At 33.7% G+C, this 15749-nt stretch overlaps 1 protein-coding gene and 1 long non-coding RNA gene across 2 annotated transcripts in view; both read right to left on the bottom strand.

The window, feature by feature from the left end:
• Positions 1-1030: 1030 nt before the first annotated feature.
• LOC149420155 (uncharacterized) lies at positions 1031-7192 on the bottom strand. The gene is made up of 4 exons (XR_016302716.1): positions 6161-7192; positions 5769-5841; positions 4782-4808; positions 1031-2708 (listed from the first exon to the last, which is right to left on the bottom strand). It is a non-coding gene; the product is annotated as an uncharacterized LOC149420155 (long non-coding RNA).
• Positions 7193-7210: 18 nt separating this feature from the next.
• LOC149420154 (chymotrypsin-2-like) overlaps positions 7211-15749 on the bottom strand; it is a 46421-nt gene continuing 37882 nt past the window's right edge. The window contains exons 9-10 of the mRNA XM_089636424.1: positions 13758-13927; positions 7211-12591 (exon numbers count right to left, since the gene is read on the bottom strand). Of these exons, the coding sequence (XP_089492550.1) occupies positions 12388-12591; positions 13758-13927 (374 nt within the window). The 3' untranslated portion in view covers positions 7211-12387. The remainder of the gene's footprint in view (positions 12592-13757; positions 13928-15749) is intronic.

Raw genomic sequence — 15749 nt, 5'->3', positions numbered from 1 at the left:
CAAGGATCGTAATCTCAATCTCAACGGCGAAACAATGAACAACTATTTTGTAGTTATTTAAAATATTGCATTATTCAAGTAACATGGCGATACTGAAAGTACCTATCTACCATTCTTGAATTTGCCGCAAATACCTATGCCATATAGGTAGGTACTAACGTATTATTTCAACAAATAAATATTGTGAAATTATGCAAATTGCACGCCGTAATTTGAACCCGCGATTTCTGAATTCTTTTTTTATAGTTATATTATTATTGCATTATTCACGTAACATGAGAGTAGGAAGTATGTACCTCTCATTATTATTTTACATACATTTATACTTTTGAATAGGTACCTAGAAAAAGAAAACTATAAAAATAAAAAGTATAAAACTCAGTACGGGTAGTGAAGCCCCCATTGTCAAAGTATGAAAATAAATTTATTTTGAAAATACAGGTATCTGTAATATGATTAAAAATTATGGAAGTATTTTTTTTTTCACAAAGCACTCTTTTCAGGGTGGAATGCCTAAAACCAAAAAAAAAACTTTTTTTTTTAATGTTTGCACAAACGTAATATGTGTAATTATTTGTATTAGATTATTTTAAAATCAGTTTTTCATACACCATCATATTATGTACGAGCATATTAATTTTATTATTATCTAATGAGAAAAAATAATACCAACAATGCGGACACCGGGTTTAAAAATGCGACATTCTCCGACAAAAGCAAGCGAAAAAGAATACAAACATAAATTAGGTAAATAGGTACCGAGCCTTTGCTAATTCGAAAATTTACAATAGAAAATTTCAAAAATCTGAGAACGATACGATAGTGGCATCTATGGATATTTTAGTAATGTATGGCTCAAAGCATGCCTTCTGCATAATTTTAAAATTGGCTTCAATCTATGCGTTGCGTATATAATGTAAAGTGTTAGTTTGGGGACAGATACTTTGGGCCTGTCCCCAAACTATACAAATGTCCCCGAAGTATGGGCGCGCTCGAAAAACTGTCCTCATTCTATGCTTCCCACATATATATATATTTTATTGAATATATAAACACATTACAATAATTTACAAATGTAGATATTTCGAGGCTGATTGCGAAAAAATTAGAATTTTTTAACAAAAAATTGCCCATAATATTAGATTTATAATTTAGCTAAGCGCAGTCCGTATTACATGAAATGTCATTTATACATTTTTTTTAATGAATCGTTATGCCAATTAAATTATTTGGCACATCTTCTTGTCATTATAATATAATTATTGTTATCAAACCATTATTTGATAACCTTCATATATTAATCGGCTGCATTGGTAATCTCGTTCCGTATTATAATTTGCTATACCTTTTGATTAAAAGGATAATTATTGAGTTTGGTTGGGTTAGGTTAGGTTAGGTTATGTTTGTGTCCTCAAAACAGAATTTAAGTTTTGTACGAAAAAGACCGACGAACGGTTCTTCTCAACACGTTTAATATGTTTAAGTAAATCTATTATTGCCAACTTGTTGAAATTTGAAATATTGCCAAAAAACGTAAATCAAAGTTTTAAAAAACTTGTTCTCAAAATATGTGTTGAATATCGAAACAGTTTTACGGCTATTCCGCATTCCAGTTCCTACACAAATTACCTATTCCTTTGTTTTGTTCCATTCATAAAAGTCTTACATTGGAAGAAAGAAAGAATGAAGATTTGAAAAAAGCAGACCAACATCAGTATCACTTGTTTTTTGTTTGAATATTCGTCGTCGTTGAAAGTTACATATTTTTTGCTTCTCCTAGTAATGAAACTCATTAAAAGACCCTGAAAGTACCAAACCCAAGTTTTATTCATTAAATAGGTTGTGGAAACAATCACTGCATCAACTGGATCCTTCCAGAAACCACCACAAGTAAAGGCCTCCTTTTCCCTACTCATTTACATTGTGATAAACAAACATGATTCTCGTTGAAATTACAGAACATTACAAGTACCAATCGTCGGTACGCAACAATCCCAGATATGCTTAGCCTCAAACATCTGCACTGCAAATGAGGTGGCTTGGACATTATCTGGAACATATAATCCTGCTTCAGCTAGTATCATCGATCGATACACCGTTAGAAGTTTATAATCCATTTAAAGAAAAAGTAGATCACACACACAACAAATTTAGTCCAAAGGAAGTTTTCCAAAAATTACAATGCGCGCCTTCTTCGCTAAATTACTGTCAAACGAGTAGTAGATGCGAATGCAACTCGCGTAGCGAGCTACCAACACTGTCAGTAGCGTGCAACCGACTTCAAACCCGTCGTCGACGCGTCGCTTCGTATAAGAACACTATCAACATACTATGACGGATACTCACGAGTGGCCTGTACATGCATGAATGGCCTTAGTCACACATTAGTTCATACCTTTCCCAATACCTTTAACGTACCTACTTCTGACAAAAGGGAAAGTGCCCATAAATTACACATTATTGCATATAATAATAATAATAATCCCAGATAAAAGAGAAAAAATGTATTTTTTACGAAAATTTACCATTGATTTCATGTATATGCGATGTGAGAATATATGATCACTCATCGGGAACCACTGAGAAGATAATACACTCCTTATTGTGACGAACCTCGTCACATATTTTTCTAATTCTAGCGGGTTCTGTTCTGACAGCAAACCAAATCTCCTTCGCCATTTAATACCGGCTTTGAGGGTGCTCCAAATCTGTGGAAAATTTTATGTTTAAATATTATGTTATCGATAAATAATAATATTTAGCCATTTGCAATGATTAGTTATGACATCATACCGTGATGTAAACAATGTCCAAACAGCTCGATGACGTCGTCAAGTAGTCTTAGATAAGTCTTACACAAGCGCAATACTTGCGCCTGAGTAATAATGTTCCTATAATTGCTACACTTATAGGAACAAGCGCACTGAGCAACGCATTGGTGAGGCGCCGTATTGCTAAAGCATCTCGTGGTTTATTTATGTTAGAAGACCGAACAGTCTGAAGTCCTTTGGACTATTGCATCCTCAGTGGGGTATTCTGAGGGCTGAATAGAGTGGGAAAAGGAAGGATTTGGGGAAGAGGGAAGTTGTAAAGCGCCTGGTCATTCAAATCTGGTCACCAAACACGACTAAAGCCATTTTAAGCAATGTTTCAATTCTTAACGGTGTTCTTTTACCACGGTGATGTTGAGTATCTACCACCACATATTGCATAAATCCTTATAGCCGAGTATCTACCACTACATATTGCATAAATCCTTAAAGCCGAGTATCTACCACTACATATTGCATAAATCCTCATAGCGAAGTATCTACCACTACATATTGCATAAATCCTTATAGAGAAATATCTACCACTACATATTGCATAAATCCTTATAGCGAAGTATCTACCACTACATATTGCATAAATCCTTATAGCGAAATATCTACCACTACATATTGCATAAATCCTTAAAGCTGAGTATCTACCAATTACATATTGCATAATTCCTTATAGCTGAGTATCTACCAGTACCTACATATTGCATAAATCCTTATAGCGAAGTATCTACCAGTACATATTGCATAAATCCTTATAGCGAAATATCTACCACTACATATTGCATAAATCCTTATAGCGAAGTATCTACCAATTACATATTGCATAATTCCTTATAGCTGAGTATCTACCAGTACATATTGCATAAATCCTTATAGCTGAGTATCTACCAATTACATATTGCATAATTCCTTATAGCTGAGAATCTACCACTACATATTGCATAATTCCTTATAGCTGAGTATCTACCAGTACCTACATATTGCATAAATCCTTATAGCGAAGTATCTACCAGTACATATTGCATAAATCCTTATAGCTGAGTATCTACCAGTACCTACATATTGCATAAATCCTTATAGCGAAGTATCTACCAGTACATATTGCATAAATCCTTATAGCGAAATATCTACCACTACATATTGCATAAATCCTTATAGCGAAGTATCTACCAATTACATATTGCATAATTCCTTATAGCTGAGTATCTACCAGTACATATTGCATAAATCCTTATAGCTGAGTATCTACCAATTACATATTGCATAATTCCTTATAGCTGAGAATCTACCACTACATATTGCATAATTCCTTATAGCTGAGTATCTACCAGTACCTACATATTGCATAAATCCTTATAGCGAAGTATCTACCAGTACATATTGCATAAATCCTTATAGCGAAATATCTACCACTACATATTGCATAAATCCTTATAGCTGAGTATCTACCAATTACATATTGCATAATTCCTTATAGCTGAGTATCTACCAGTACCTACATATTGCATAAATCCTTATAGCGAAGTATCTACCAGTACATATTGCATAAATCCTTATAGCGAAATATCTACCACTACATATTGCATAAATCCTTATAGCGAAGTATCTACCAATTACATATTGCATAATTCCTTATAGCTGAGTATCTACCAGTACATATTGCATAAATCCTTATAGCGAAGTATCTACCACTTCATATTGCATAAATCCTTATAGCTGAGTATCTACCAATTACATATTGCATAATTCCTTATAGCTGAGTATCTACCAGTACATATTGCATAAATCCTTATAGCGAAGTATCTACCACTTCATATTGCATAAATCCTTATAGCTGAGTATCTACCAATTACATATTGCATAATTCCTTATAGCTGAGTATCTACCAGTACATATTGCATAAATCCTTATAGCTGCTCTCCTTATATCAAAGAATTTACACGTTTTTTTTTTACTTACGGACTACTTCCAGCTAGCCACCAAACACTGTAAAGAAAATTATTATTATCTTTCAGTAATACATATTAAGCCTTACTAAAAACGTGTTGAAAATTTAATTCAATTAATAAACGATCGTGTATGTGAAATCCTTACTAATTGAAACATAAAATAGAAACTTAGATATAATAGCTCAAGAAAGGGTTATATACATTGCTTATCCAACAAAAGAGGGTTGTTTATCAGTTGTATAAACATGAAATATCAATAATTTCTCATCGAACTTCGGAATTTTTTGTATTTTAAATATTCTATTTATAATTTTTTTTTTTCATTTTAAAGATGTCGTAAAAAAACTAGCAATTTAGAAAATAGATTACCTTTTAGACTTTTGTATTTCAACTGTACTTTAATGCTAAAAAATGCTGTATTTTCATTTCAAGCTTGAAAATAGTTCAACGAAAGGGTTAATAAAAAAAATACTTCTGAAACGCTACTTGAAATTTATGATAGTCGACTAGGTAGCGACTGACTGACCGAACTACTAGGTAGGTTGGCCAACTACATATATTTTCTGGATGAAATAATAAAAGTCACAAAATGAAGTTCAGAGATTGTGAAAAAGCTAGCAAATATTTTAAATAAAGTTTTAAAAAAATGATATTTGGATAAATTACACGTCATCAACAAATTATACCATAATAATATCACTGAAAATCAAATTATGTAACAAAATAGACAATTTTGCTTAATATTGGTAGTATTATAATAGCCTAGAGCAGATGCGATTGGTAGCAGCAGCTTGCGGGGTGAATACACTCTTATGCAACCAACCAACCAACCTCCAAAAGAACAAGTGGTCAGCAGAAGAACAACATATCGATTATTGATTATATTATAGGCAAACACCATTTCATGGCAGTAATAATCTACCATGGTACAAAGTAGCCCAAACTTGCCAAAAGGTTTCTGAAGATATATAATTATACATTATTTTTAAATACTTACACATGCTCATCTTCACACAGACTCGGGGCGATGAACCTTCCCAGAGTCCCTCCTCGCATAAGGCACTCGGATCCTGGGATTAGTAAAGAATTTCTCAATAAAAAACTGTGAATTCAATGGTAGGTCCTACATCAATTTTCAGTGACAGAAGTTTATGCCATTATCACTGAAGAGGTGATTACAAATTATGTGATATATTTCAATTAGAAAAAAAACTAACGTACCAAAGAAAGGCGAATGAAATTGCTTTTTGATTTTTGTTCAATTCTACGTTTTAAAATGTTTGATTAATTTCGTCCAATTTTTGTAAGGACCTGTCCTCATTACGCTTCGAAGCGATGATAAATAAAATGTTTTCAATTTTTTAAATTAATACAAAAACACAAACTTACCAACATTCTCAATCGCGTTTACTTTCAACAATATCAAATACAAGGCAACGAGATAACAGATGACATTGCTGTTCATGTTGACGAAATTTGAGAAATAAAACATGAGATGCACTAACTAGCAAAAGTTTGGATTTACTAATTCAGGCGTTGGCAACCTTATTTTATTTTCAATTACAAAATGTTTTAAAAATTTCATGAATAATTTATAAGGAAATATTAATCAACATTGAAAAGACACTAAACCAAGCATTAATAGGAAAGAAGAATTCTCTCGAGTGTGGATACATATTTGCATCCGCAAAATACCTTGAACATCTGTTCGTGCCTATTTCAGTCTCTTTATTGATTGCTTTAGCTGAGGAGCAAAACAAAAATTATCCAGTTGAGTTTCTAATCTATGGGAAGATTGACGAAAAACGTAGCAGAGCTTGACACTACGCTTCATGACTTCGAGATCGAAGTGATTGGTAAGAGTACAGTTGCACAGAAGTAGATATATGTCTGATCCATCAAATCATACGTACGTTAATTTATTTTATTTGTTTATTTATTCACGTCATGGGGGCTTTTACATGTGTACATTGTTAAAGGTAAGTTGTTCAGGAGTAAGTATCAACAATATAAACAGGTACAATACAAGTTATCATAGAGAGTATATCATATATATCTAATTATATGATCCAACGTAACATCTGACCTGATGTAACTTTTATATTTTTCAATCATGTCTTTTGAATTGTAAGTCAGTAAACACTGATTTTTTATTTTTTTTCTAATCTTCTACAAAGATAATGTATGTATGTGAGTAAAATTTTAACTGTTAATAAACACTAGTATACCTACGAACTGGCGATGCCTATGTGGGATTTTTTGGTTAATCTGCTAAATGTATTATTCTTTACTTTTTAACTGTTTATATAAAAAAGTGTTTCCTTTCTTGCAAAATTATACCAAAGTATGTACCAGAAAAATTGTGAATAATTTTTTTTATTTAAAAAAAACGAGTTGTGTTGTACAAAAGAGTTAACATATATATATATATATATATATATAATAACAAGAGTACAAGATAAGTACTTAAAATACTACGAAGGTAGTTACAGAGCAATATATTTTAACTTTGTTGTAGTAAAAATACACATAAAATGTTTGTTACAAAGCATGCTTTTATTTAGCAACCTTTATAATTTAATCATGATTTTTTTTTCGTTTGGTGCCCTCTCATATCTGAGATTGGGTTATCATCACTTGCGGAATGAAACCCGTCACCATACTCTTTAAGCCGTTAAGTGCTGCGACTTCCACCGATCTTACCCTGGATATTCTATAACTCTGGTCTGCATTTTGGTAATTATGGTCGATCGAGGTATTGGAAATTCCATATTTTGTAATCAAGTAGAACTCCCGGCTATGTTCGGATCCATGAGGAATACCTGAATTATTCGGAATGAGAGTTCGAGATTACTAGAAAGTATAATCATGTATTTTAGGTTCATCAGTTAAATAAACCAATAATCACCGAATATTCGCGAGGCTTTGATCAACTTCATGTATGTAGAGGCAATTCGTAGGCAAAAAATCCTGGTTTCCGATAAATTCTCGCTTTGCTTATTAGAAAACAATGGAAAATTACCTGATTTTACGATTTTTATTGAAATATTTAATTTTCTACAAAATTGTTTCAGATTATCCTACGGTGAGTAAGAAAATAAAAGAGTGTTGACCAAAATCCAATATCTTTTCACGTTGAATTATAATGAACCTTTAACGAAGCTGAAAAAGCTAGGCCTAATTAAAAAAACTAGCATTTTGTGTTATTTAGTTAGGGCGTTATAACAAATAGTAAAATTTAGAAGTAGAATCGTTCTTTGAAAATCAAACACCTGGTGATAGTACAAGTATAACGGGATGTGTCTTTTGGGTTAATATTGTTTTTTTCAACCCCTCGGTTAATTTATGTGTCTCGTGCAACCATTCTAATGAGGAAGAAATGAACATTGGAAGGGTTATGGTTCAAAAATACAGAGATACAAGTGTTAATAATTTTATGTGAAAAGTGTGCGTAAAATATATTCATTAATTCGATATAAATACATTTTTGTGTAAAAACGACAAAACAAAAATCAAGAGAGTCTCGGTATTTCATCAAACTCGGGAATGGAGGAATGCTATCAGTCGGATTAGGCTGTCATGGTTCCTACCAGAAAGAAACTTATCTTAGCGCTACCAGAGATCGGACAACACTCTTGTCCAGGCCGTTGCCCAGTTGCAGGGAGCGCCTCTACACCAGAGATGGAGAACTTCACTCAAGCCACCATAAAGTCCTAATGTGCTCATCAATTCATTCATTTTTTTTTATTTATTTCTATATTAATTTTTTTATGTATTAACTTTAATGTAAACTTTAATGGCAGGCAGAGCATTGCACACACCGCTCTATCCAGCTGAAATAAACGTAATTATTCTCTATTTAGAAAGTAACTCTCAAGGCGAGCTTAAAAGCAACATAAATACCGACTCTAAGTTTTGGAGTTAAAGAATAAAAGAAATGTGTGGAAGAGGGAATCAAAATAAAACATAAAACTGTGCAGAAGGAGGTTAAAAAATTTAGGAGATTATTTTTACGATTTATTTTTTTGGAGGTTCAAATGGTTCCACAGCGGTCCGTAAGCGAATCCATGAAAGTTATTAAATCCTTTGTTGCCGAATGGACAAAATAAAACATAAAACTGTGTACGAAGGAGGGCAAATGGTTCCACAGCGGTCCGTAAGCGAATCCATGAAAGTTATTAAATCCTATGTTGCCGAATGGACAAAATAAAACATAAAACTGTGTACGAAGGAGGGCAAATGGTTCCACAGCGGTCCGTAAGCGAATCTATGAAAGTTATTAAATCCTATGTTGCCGAATGGAGAAAATAAAACATAAAACTGTGTACAAAGGAGGGCAAATGGTTCCACAGCGGTCCGTAAGCGAATCCATGAAAGTTATTAAATCCTATGTTGCCGAATGGAGAAAATAAAACATAAAACTGTGTACGAAGGAGGGCAAATGGTTCCACAGCGGTCCCTAAGCGAATCCATGAAAGTTATTAAATCCTATGTTGCCGAATGGAGAAAATAAAACATAAAACTGTGTACGAAGGAGGGCAAATGGTTCCACAGCGGTCCGTAAGCGAATCCATGAAAGTTATTAAATCCTATGTTGCCGAATGGACAAAATAAAACATAAAACTGTGTACGAAGGAGGGCAAATGGTTTCACAGCGGTCCGTAAGCGAATCCATGAAAGTTATTAAATCCTATGTTGCCGAATGGACAAAATAAAACATAAAACTGTGTACGAAGGAGGGCAAATGGTTCCACAGCGGTCCGTAAGCGAATCCATGAAAGTTATTAAATCCTATGTTGCCGAATGGACAAAATAAAACATAAAACTGTGTACGAAGGAGGGCAAATGGTTCCACAGCGGTCCGTAAGCGAATCTATGAAAGTTATTAAATCCTATGTTGCCGAATGGAGAAAATAAAACATAAAACTGTGTACGAAGGAGGGCAAATGGTTCCACAGCGGTCCGTAAGCGTATCCATGAAAGTTATTTATTTATTTATTTCTATATATAATTAACAGTTTCACATAATTATTTATATTTGTATATATATATATTTCAAACTTATAACTATAATATGTTGTGTGTAAGGTAGGATTGAGAAAGTGATACTGTATGAGAGTAATATTGTATGTTTCGTGAACACCTCACTAGGAGAATCTGTGCTGAGGTGTTTACGTGGTTATGTATAGGTGTGACAAGTATTTATGTGTTGCAGAAGAAAGTTTTTATTTTTTATAAGTTTTAATTTAATTTTTTTTATTTTTTTGGTTTTTGTAAATTAAATATTCATAATAAATATGTAAAAAAATATAATATTAACATATATGTAAGTGCATATATTTGTATTGTAAGTGTAGTATAGTTGGTAAAATCTCGAAAAACGTGTTTACTTATTATACACTTTTTATGGTTTAGTTATGTTTGGTTTGGAGTTATTATGTTTTCAAAAAATAAAATATCTTGGTTTTTGATCCAGGCTGTGATATGTTTTTTGTGAATGTTTGCGGATGTATTTGCAGTTAGTAGTTGCTTCAGAGTAATGGGCATACAATTAAACAGTTTAGTAGCGTAGTATTTAAAGTGTCTTTGTCCATGTGTGGTGTGTGTTATCGGTATGTTTAGTGTTTTATTTGTTAAGGATCTGGTTTTTAACGAGGTTTTTGGTTGAATTGGAATATGGAGTTTGTGTTGGAGGAGGTGTAGTAATGCAAATTTGGCATAAAGTTGTCTTATTGACAAGACTTCTAATGTTTTGTAAATTTCGCTTGATTCTGTGTCGAATGGTGCTTTTAGGATTATTTTAATTATCGCCTTTTGAATTTTTTGAATTGGGTCCATTGTCATTCTTGTAGCACTTCCCCAAGCTAGTATTCCATATGTGGCAATGGATTGACACAGAGCAAAATATATGAATCTGAGTATTGTTAGAGGGAAAATGTTTTTAATGGACTTCATTAGGTGCATGACTCGTTTTAGTTTGTTAGTGATGAAATTAATGTGGTCAGTCCAGCGTAAGTGTGTATCAATAATAACCCCTAGGTATTTTATTTGTTTTACCCTTTCTAAACGTTCGCATTGGCAATTAAATTAAGTTTGTTCGCAGTCATGTAGTAATAGGTCTATGTTAGTTGGAGGTTGGCCTCTTTGTGTTATACTGTGTGTGATGTATTTTGTTTTAATTGTATTAATGGTAAGAGTATTACTGTTTAGCCATTTTTTGACAATTGATAAACTTTTTTCGGCTATTATAAATACATCTTTCCATGTGGCTGCTTGACACAGAAGAACTGTATCGTCAGCGAAGGTCACGATTTTACCTTCAATTTTAATGTCACACAGTTCATTTATGTAGATGAGGAATAATAAAGGGCCAAGTACACTCCCCTGAGGGTCTCCGTATGTAATTAAAAGTGGTTCACTTGTCTTATTGTCAATTTTAACTTGTTGCGTTCTGTCAGACATAAAGCTTTTAATTAAGTCGATTTCTACACCATCAATGCCAATGTTTTTTAATTTCTTAAAAAGTTTTTCGTGTGAAATTGTGTCGAAGGCCTTACATAGATCTAAGTAAATAGAAATAACTTTTTTCTTAGCGTCAAGATTAAATCCTATGTTGCCGAATGGACAAAATAAAACATAAAACTGTGTGCAAAGGAGGGCAAATGGTTCCACAGCGGTCCGTAAGCGAATCCATGAAAGTTATTAAATCCTATTTTGCCGAATGGACAAAATAAAACATAAAACTGTGTACGAAGGAGGGCAAATGGTTCCACAGCGGTCCGTAAGCGAATTCATGAAAGTTATTAAATCCTATGTTGCCGAATGGATGAAAAATAAATGAGAGGGGTGGATGAAAAATATTGTGGAGGTCTTCAAAAGTAACCCGAGTGACGGTGATTCCAGCGGCGAATCAGAATGATGAGTAACCGGATAAAACAGAACAGTAATAAAACAGATCACCATAAATTCGGTTAGGTTTATTGTTTTTTTTAATTATTTTCTTTCACTTTGGCTAGTATTCTGATTTTTCACTCTTGTGTTTTATCGCTGTTCTGTTTGTCACTGTTCAATTTTATCACTGTCCTGTTATTTTACTGTTCTGTAATGTCAATGTTCTATTTTGAAACTGTTTTGTTTTAACACTGATCTGTTTTATCGTTGTTCTGTTTTATCAATGTTCTTTTTTGTAAATGTTCTGTTTCGTCACTGTTCTGTTTTGTCATGGAACCAAAGGATGGCGGGGTGAATGGAAAATGTATTTTCTGTGACACTTTAACGTTTGATATAGAGGGTATCAAGAGATGTACATGCCTTATTTTAACCAATGATTCTTGCGTTTATTTGGAGTAAAAATACTAACGACATTTTGGTCTCCGCCGACTTATTTAAATTTAAAAAATATATTTTACATGTCGTCACCGGTCAGTCAGGTGAGTAACCATCCACCTCCCGACCCTGACCCTAACGGTTCAATATCTACTGATTTTTTTTAATATCACGGGGGACCAAAATGTCATCCATTTTCTTTATTTTATATAATCTCACTCCAATCACTGGTTAAAGTTCAGGGTTTTTTTTTCTAAAATCCAGAATAACAAAGTTTTTAACGGTTCAGATTATTGTATAACTGAAGCACCCGACACTGGAGGAGGGATGAACCCATCAGGCCACACGATGCCAACAATCCAGGGCAAGAACTTCGACACCCTGGTATAAATCCCAGGGATATTGCTGCCACAATTCTTGCCATAAGCTACCACACCCACGACCCGTGAAAGACCGTTGGTGATCAACTCTTGCATTGGTCCTCCTGAGTCACCCTGTATCAGAAAAAAACAGTTATATTATTATCAATTATCAAATAAATTTGAAATGGAAGTAGCCACAGAAAAAAAATAATAGCTTGCGACCAAGATTCAAAATCGCGACCTCAAAATACTGACTTTATTCTGGTATATCGAATTTCAACAACGCGCTCTCGATTAAATGCGTTAAACCAGAATAAAGTCTAAATACAGATGTAACGCATTTAAACAACGTACTCCCGATTTTTTAAATGCGTTACACCAGGATAAAGTCTAAATACTGATGAAACGCATTTAAACAACGCACTCTAGAATGTTTAAATGCGTTACACCAGGATAAAGTCTAAATACTGACTTTTTTCTGGTGTATCGCATTTAAACAACGCACTCTCGATTAAATGCGTTACACCAGAATAAAGCCTAAATACTGATATAACGCATTTAAACAACGCACTCATGATTTCTTTTAAATTCAAGTCATGTTCATCAGTCTCGCGTTATTTCTTTGAAAATTAAAAAAATAAATATTTAAAAAAAAGTATTTAAATATCTTTTAATGTAGATTCAACACAAGAGTCCCAACTGCTCCCAACTAGTCTGGAACCTATGAGACTATGGCATCCCCAATTGGGGTATTTCGTAAGGCTGAAAGTAGTGAGGAGGGGAAGGAGATGTGAGAGAGGAAGGTGGGGGTGTACCTGGCTAGTCATATCTCGTCACCAAACACGGCTAAATGGTGTTTTTACACCAGGGCGATACTGAGAGTATCTTCTACTCTGGAACATGCCTCAAGTATACTACTGATATATTATTTATAACTAATTGTAAAAAACACTAATTCGTCAAATAAAATTTACTTGCGCACGCCAGGATTTGATTATTTACTTTAAGAATTTATTTTAATTTTTTTGTATATCGCTAATTTCAAATGTGACTTTTATAGGTACATTTAATTTCATTACATTTTCAGAGTCATGAAATACTGAATAAAAAAAAATAGAAAAAAAAACAGGCGTAACCGGTCCTGCTCTCACAATCAAATAATATTTTAAAAAAAGAAAACAACATATTTTCATAGGAAATACAAATAGTCAACTTGAGAGCATAAACTGTGGAGTTCCTCAAGGATCTGTACTGGGGCCACTCCTATTCCAAATATGTGTTAACGACTACATACGAACCTTGCACGTGTCAGCTCCAGTATTATTCCAGGAGCCCCTCGCGCACATCTGATGCTCCGGCAGTCCTTTCGGGTTGTGTCTATCCCAGTCCTGGCTGTTGTAGTACGGTGTGCATTCGACCACCCCCACCGGTTCTAAGTTGGCTTTCAGTAACTCGTTACTGGTATTTGCTAAAATAAAGGTTAGTTACTTATTACTTAACACTATATGGTCGGGCATTTTACGGCCAAATTGGGGGCGAAGCGCGGGTGTTTTTTTAAATTTTAGCGCCAAAATTAGACTTTCCGCAAAATATTCATATCTTATGATCTATTTCATATTTTTCGATGAAACTTTCAGGGTTTTACTTTAAAAAGATGTCTCTATTTATTTACCTAGCAATGTATGTGTAATTCCTTTTTTTATGAACAAAAACTTTCTACTTTTTTGGAAATCATAGAAAAAACAGTATTTCACAATCGAAATAACATATCGAAATTTATTCATACAAAATTACAAGATTATTTAGAAATTTTCAATACGTATAAAAAAACTATAACCTAATAGTGCTTCAATGTGTGATAGCGTTCGAAATACTTTCCTTTATGCTGGGGCACATTGCAAAACTTGCACATGTACCGCGTTTCACTGCGTAGTTTGTGAGCGGAACATACGCGACAACGATTTTATTTTTTTTGTGTTTCAAACTCATTGTATTGACAGGTAGATAGATCGGGTACCGCCAACAATAGAAAACACATGACCCCGCACCCATTTAGAACCCCTTGTTTACAAGTTTCCCGCTCCTTACCGCTTTGCGCAACAAAACGAGTAAACTCGTCTCCCGCGTCTTACTGTAAAAAGGCGTATGACGAGTTTTCTCGTTTCCCGCAAAGAATGTGTCAACACACCGCATGCTAAATCAAAAGCCAAACAAACATTTAAATTTCACGTCATAAAATAGGTATGTCGAAATTCTGACAGGGAACGGATTCTGTATTGTGTTTTATTGTTTAAATTTGGGTTCATTAACTACCGTAGGGTCAGAGAACGTAAAAATAACTAAAGATATGGTTTTTTTGTGCAAAAATACTTCTGCTATAATAAAAATATCTTTAGTTATACCGAGAAATGAAGCTGTCAGAAAGGCAAAACGTCAAAGTCAAGGGAACCTTCAGTGTTAATAATGTTTAATATTGAAACAGTTTTATGATAAATTCACATTTCAGTTCCTACCCAAATTGTCTTACCCTTTGTTTTTTTCCATTCCTAAAGGTCTTGGAAGAAAGCACGATTGAAGATTTCAAATAAAGAAGACATCATTTGTTTTAATGTTCGAATATTCGTCGTCGTTTGAAAGTTGCAAATTATTTCGCTCCTCGTAACAATTAATCTCATGTCAAGTCCGTAAAAGAGTGTAAATTATCATTCCCAAGATGAATACTTTAAATAGTGTCATGTGGTGATTGCCAAACAGTTCATGTTGTGGAAACAACGGTGTTTATTAGATGTACATCTGTAAACTACTAATAGGGCCCACGGAACCTTCCAGAAACCACAAGGAACTTCAAAAGCACCATTAACAGGTAAAGGCTTCCTTTTCTCCACTCCTAATTTTCCTTGTGATAAATAAACACGATCGTTTGATTCTTTCTTTCTCGTTAAATTGCAGTACTTTACGAGTACCAATCGTCGCATCGCACTGTGTTTCGTTTCATACAGCTAGACGGAAAAAAGTCACTTTGGAATTCTTGAAAAATGACGTCATGGGGGTATTAACAGGTAGTTAGTGTGACAAATGCTTTTGTAATTGGGGTAATCAATGCACGGGTTGACTCATACCAGAGCCTCAAAGTTAGGTAAATTAATTAATGAATTATCAGTTGCTTTTATTCGCATCTTGTCACGCGAGCTGTAAGGTTGTTTATGTGCTTAAAATAATGTGTTTTGGTTCTAAAAAAAAATGGAAACTACTTTGGAAGGTATGTAGTATGTTATAAGTGTAAAATTTTA

Source organism: Hesperophylax consimilis, chromosome 10, assembly GCF_061612785.1.
Source record: "Hesperophylax consimilis isolate HC1 chromosome 10, BYU_Hcon_1.0, whole genome shotgun sequence".
NCBI classification, from domain to species: Eukaryota; Metazoa; Arthropoda; class Insecta; order Trichoptera; family Limnephilidae; genus Hesperophylax; species Hesperophylax consimilis.
The sequence above is the reverse complement of the archived record's forward strand: the minus strand, read 5'-3'. Positions and strand labels throughout refer to the sequence as shown.